Source organism: Terrapene carolina, unplaced genomic scaffold (assembly GCF_002925995.2).
Source record: "Terrapene carolina triunguis isolate 2854851 unplaced genomic scaffold, T_m_triunguis-2.0 Scaffold211, whole genome shotgun sequence".
In the NCBI taxonomy this organism is placed as follows: Eukaryota; Metazoa; Chordata; order Testudines; family Emydidae; genus Terrapene; species Terrapene triunguis.
Genome location: NW_020664562.1, coordinates 10,713,926 through 10,719,637, shown reverse-complemented (window position 1 = coordinate 10,719,637; position 5,712 = coordinate 10,713,926). Strand labels below are relative to the sequence as shown.

The window sequence follows — 5,712 nt, the reverse complement described above, 5'->3', positions numbered from 1 at the left end:
CCCCCCCCCGGGGAGCCGTGCGGCAGCTCCCCACCCCAGCTCACCTCTGCTCCGCCTCCTCCCCAAGCACACCGCCCCCGCTCAAATTCTTCTCCCCTCCCAGGCTTGTGGCGCCAAAAAAAAATTGGGGGCACTGCTTTTTGGCGGCCCCAAATCTTGGCACCCTAGGCAACTGCCTAGTTTGCCTTAATGGTATCACCGGCCCTGCATAAACACCTTCCCTGGGATTAAGTATCAGAGGGGTAGCCGTGTTAGTCTGGATCTGTAAAAAGCAACAAAGAGTCCTGTGGCACCTTATAGACTAACAAACGTATTGGAGCATAAGCTTTCGTGGGTGAATACCCACTTTGTCAGATGCGTCTGACGAAGTGGCTATTCACCCACGAAAGCTTATGCTCCAATACGTCTGTTAGTCTATAAGGTGCCACAGGACTCTTTGTTCCTTGGGATTGACAGTAGTGTTATTACCCTATAATTTGATCAAGATGATCACTTCTTTTTTAAAAGACATAATGTAGCCCCTTTTGCTTTCTTCTGAAATGTGGCTGGTTTCCCAAACTTTTAAGACAACTCTTTGAAGCCAGTGAACTAAATATAGGCTTCACTCATAAGAAGTTCTGATGAAATAATCAACACAAGGTATTTTATTTAGGGGGGAGGGATAGCTCAGTGGTTTGAGCATTGGCCTGCTAAACCCAGGGTTGTAAATTCAATCCTTGAGAGGGCCACTTAGGGATCTGGGGTAAAAATCAGAACTTGGTCCTGCTAGTGAAGGCAGGGGGCTGGACTCAATGACCTTTCAAGGTCCCTTCTAGTTCTAGGAGATAGGATATTTCCATTAATTTAAAAAAATTATCATTTCATAACTGTTTCACCAGCCTTTTTTTCTGATGGATTTGTTTTTGGATTAAGTTGTAGTTTACATGCTGGTGCTGATCTGTTCATTAGTTCACAAAAATGTGCATTCCAATGCTTAAGTTGTGAATCAATATGCTGGCAGTATTTCCCAATTTTGTCCTTAACTGGTGGAAGAGGCAAATATGGACATCCAATTAGGACCTTCAGAGTCTCAGATACACATTTCTGGTCATGTCTTTCAGAGGCTTCATCAATACATTGCACTGTACTATTCCAGCATTGATTGTGAGCATTCTGACGGGCCCTCTTGCTCGTTCAAGACTTTTCTCTATTGCCCATTTCCTCCTTTTACTGACTCAACTCTGACCTTGCAGTGCATCCATTCTGCACCATATCACTTTTTCCTCTCCCATAATTTGATGGTATCATCTGTAATCTAATGTTTGTCATTCTGCTGGGTCCGAGTTGTTCTCCAGCAGCCTGTGAGATAGAATCCCAAAATGAAGTCTACTCTTCCTCTATGGCAGACAACTAGCCATCCACTATAGAATATTTGTTGGAAATGGATACCACATAACTCTTAGTGATCACTTTATTATGAAGCTTATCAACACTGAAAGTTTTTGATATAGTACAGTTGTTCTCAAACTTCTGTATTGGTGACCCCTTTCACACAGCAAGCCTCTAAGTGGGGAACCCCCCCCCTTATAAATTAAAACCTTTTTTTAATATTTAACACTACAGACGCTCCCCAACTTACGCAAGCGTTCCATTCCGGAATGCCTTGCATAAGTCAAATTTTGCATCAGGTGGGAAGGTATACCTGACAATTACACACACACACACACACACACACAAAAGCTTACAGAACTTATGGAACTTTTCCCGTAAGTGCGGATTTCTGTAAGTCGGATTTGCGTAACCTGGGGAGCATCTGTATTATAAATGCTGGAGGCGAAGTGGGGTTTGGGGTAGAGGTTGACAGCTCAAAACCTCCCACATAATAACCTTGATTGGTCACAACCCCCAGTTTGAGAACCTCTGATATAGTAGATACCCATCTCTCAAACTTTATTAATAGATCATCATTGTTGCTATTAGGGTTTGATGATCAGATTCCAGAGCAAGAGCAGCACTCATAAATTCTTATACATCCTGAATGAGTTTAGTCAAGGATCTCATTCTGGTTTGAAATCCCAAGATTGCATTGTTTCCCCATGGATACCAGAATGTATACTTATGGCAATTCTTGTGCTGAAACCAGGTAGACATTGAAAATAGTCCATATGTGGAAGCAAATTCAAGTAGACACACACCATCATCCGATCTCTCTTCTGATAAACTGTATGGTCCCAGAACCAGTTCAAATTCAGTTCTATCATGGCCAATTCTCATGTTCATATCTCCTGCTATGACAATATGCAGTTGGAGTGATGTACTACATACAATGTCATTCAATGTGGCATAAAAAGCCTCTTTTTCAGCATCAGGCCTTGCATCAGCTGGAGCACATGCACTAATAATTACTGCACATTCTACCTTAAACTGAAAATGGTTGCTATCAAGTATGGAGAGCAAGCCTGCCAAGGCAGTATGGCAGATTGCACTTTCAGGGACAAAATCAGAGGAACATCATTGTGCTTGTCAGATGCATCACAGGAGTGCAACAATCAAAAGATCTATGAGTCAGTGTTGTGCTCCCATCGTTCAAATTCCATTATGTCTCCTGCACACTGCAGATATCAACATTCAACCTTTCCATTTCTTTATCCAAGAATCATTCCCCTCCCCCCCCAACATATTTTAATCGTCAAACATTCCACAGTCCCATCCTCAAAAATTAGGGTCTGATTCATCAGTCTTATCTCATTTATTGACAATCTAGGCTATATTTTCAGATCACCTTAACCTCAGATGTGTCCTGAGATATTTTGAACACATTCATTTGTACAAGCTTATGCTGAGTATGCGTGCACAAATGTCAGTTTCATGTATATTACCTTCATTCTGGTAAAAAAGGTTGTTTCTAATAAAATGAATCAATTGATAAAGAGTGTATAAATAGATTATTAGGGGTTTAAAATATTGTAATATGAATGTACACATTTAATGTATCCTGCAATCATATTTATATATAAGAGTTCATTTTCAACATTATAAAATTAGAACAGTGGCTGTCTTTTTAATTCCTTATTTTCTACTACTGATCAAAAACCCTAAGACTAAATTAGGGGAGGGTGGGGAATCTGAAAACAATTCCATTGACAGGTTAAAAATGGAACAGCTTAGTATGATGAATTAACAGAGTTCCATACATCTATTGTATTCTCAGAAGGGACTATATGTCTGATATCAGACATTAACTGGCCCAACATCGGAAGAATACTGCTATAGAATAAAAAGTTTTTGAAGTGGTTTGGGATTCATAACTCCCAAGGAACTGTGCTTGATCACAGATGGTCTGTTTTGGGAATAATTTTGTTAAATACTGTATTTTCAAATATTTGTTTTCCAAGAATGTGCACGTTTTGACTCTGCAGCATGTAAATAACACTAAATTAAGGATCCATTATGGTAATCTGTAATTTGTGTTTTGTTGAGATACATTCAATAAACCTTGTATTTTCCTTCTTTAATTAAGGTTTGGAGTCTGTTTGATTGGTGTTAGGAGGGAAGATAACAAAAACATTTTGCTGAATCCAGGCCCTCGATATATTATGAGCTCTACAGATATATGTTTTTATATCAACATTACCAAAGAAGAAAATTCAGCTTTTAAAAAGCAAGAACATCATAGAAAAAATAATGAATCCAAATCATACTACCATGGACCTTCTAGGTTGCCCTTGCACAGTGTAATTGCCAGTATGGGTAAGTACAGGTAAATCTCATAAAATATTCTGAAACTATAGAAAAGAAAGCTCAAAAATGTACTACACTAAAACTGCAAAGCTATTTTAAAAGAAAATGCCCTATGCAATGGAAAACATTTTCCTTCATTAGGTTTAAATGTACATATTCAATTTAAAAAAAAAAAGAAGTTCCAACAAGATCAACATAAATGGCATACTCTTGCTATATACAGAAATACAACATCACATACAACTCTATGCAAATGAGAATACTGTCTAACAAGTCACTTGCCAAGGAAACTCATAAGGTTATTTAAAACCCCCACAAAGTTCAGACCAGATCCCAAGTGGTGCAAAGCAGCTGTAATATCAAGTTAACAAGCCAGTGAAGAGGTCCCCGAGCATGGAAGAACATCCAGGTGATCAAGCAACCACACCAGCTCCCATGTCACTCAGCAAGCTGAAAGGGCATGTCCAAGCAGAAAAAGGGATGTGCTTGGGGGTGACCCTTTAGGGCCACAGACATGGTCAAAAGCTAGTGCCTAAGATAGGCTATTATCCTAGCGAGTGCCAGGATTAGGATGGGAGCATAGAAGTGTCATAAGACCACCTGTATCATTGTTTCCCTTCTCCTCCACTGAGTGTAGGTTGGCAGAGTCCAGAACTCAGGCCTGTAGCAAATACTGAAAGTGTTTAGTCACAAAAGGCTGCAGTCTCTTGCTGTCTAAAAGTATAATTCATAATTCAAGACACAAGTTTAATTGATACATTTGATGGTAATCTAGCTAAAATGTACCAACAATCTAAAATATCTCATGCAATGAATTCCTATATGCAAAAGATGAATTCCTATAGTTTGTACATTCATATGAATATCACAAGCTAATTCACTACAAATTGGCCTAATATTAAACGCTAATCAGTCGGATCAGAATTATTCCCATTTCTTGTACAAGGAACCAGTATCTCTTACTGGCATAAATTAGGAGGTAAAATCCCAATGTCCAGGTCACCAGACATTCTTTTAGTCCATCAAACAACTCATCAGACTCTATTTTGTTTCCAGAAACATGATGTAACAGAACCAGGAAGAACAAAGGCATTAAGAGTCAAGGTGTCAAATTCTGATCTCATTTACACAATTGGAAATCTTAAATTTCTCTGGTTATAATATTCAGATTTATTAAGTCAAATTCCTTATTATGGATATATAACAGCATTCATAAATGCAATATAATCTGCAATTTATTTGTGCATATTCTCACAGCCTGATTGCATGGAATATGTTTTTAAATGCCATAGACTGATATGTATTTGGAAAAAATTTATTACCATATTAATGAGAAACTGCCTTGTATATTGTTCAGTGCTGTAAGGCTACACTGGATGTAGCTTAAACATTATATTTTAATGTAGTTTTTATACATAGCCAAAACAGATATTATTTGAATATTTGGTTGTGTTTTAGATCATCCATAATAAGCATAATTTACCCTTTTTTAAATGCTTAATTGACTTGTACATTGAGAGCTGCTTCTGATGCTGTTTCAGGGACCGTGGCTATAGATTTACAAGATACAGGATGTAGATCTTCCAGTGGACCTACCCTAACCCTTCCTTCAGAGGGAAGTAAAAATGGCAGAAGATCTAGCATAGCACCTGTTTTGGAGGTTGCAGACTCCTCATCACTTCAAGCGTGTGATCTTCTAAGTGACCAGTCAGAGGATGAAACTACTCCATCAGATGATGACATTTCTACAGGTTTAGAGTATGTACAGTTAATATAAACAGCACATTACTATTCATAAATGCTAATACTGGGTAAATGTAGAGAGTGGTTCTGCTCCCATTGAAGCCAATGGGGACAGGATTGCAGCTCTTTTTCTGATTAGCAATATTCCCCAGGGCGAAGTGATTTCCTCTTCAGAAGTGCAATCATGAATTGGTCAAAGCTTCTTAAGGCTATTTTGAAATGAGAAAAACATTCCAACTCATGCTGGAC

At 38.6% G+C, this 5,712-nt stretch overlaps 1 protein-coding gene across 1 annotated transcript in view; it reads left to right on the top strand.

Annotated features, from left to right (window-relative positions):
* Nucleotides 1-5,712, top strand: part of LOC112117767 (potassium channel subfamily T member 2) — a 287,927-nt gene that overhangs the window by 219,415 nt on the left and 62,800 nt on the right. The window contains exons 17-18 of the mRNA XM_026655747.2: nt 3,500-3,729; nt 5,262-5,478. Coding sequence (XP_026511532.1) covers nt 3,500-3,729; nt 5,262-5,478 — 447 coding nt within the window. The remainder of the gene's footprint in view (nt 1-3,499; nt 3,730-5,261; nt 5,479-5,712) is intronic.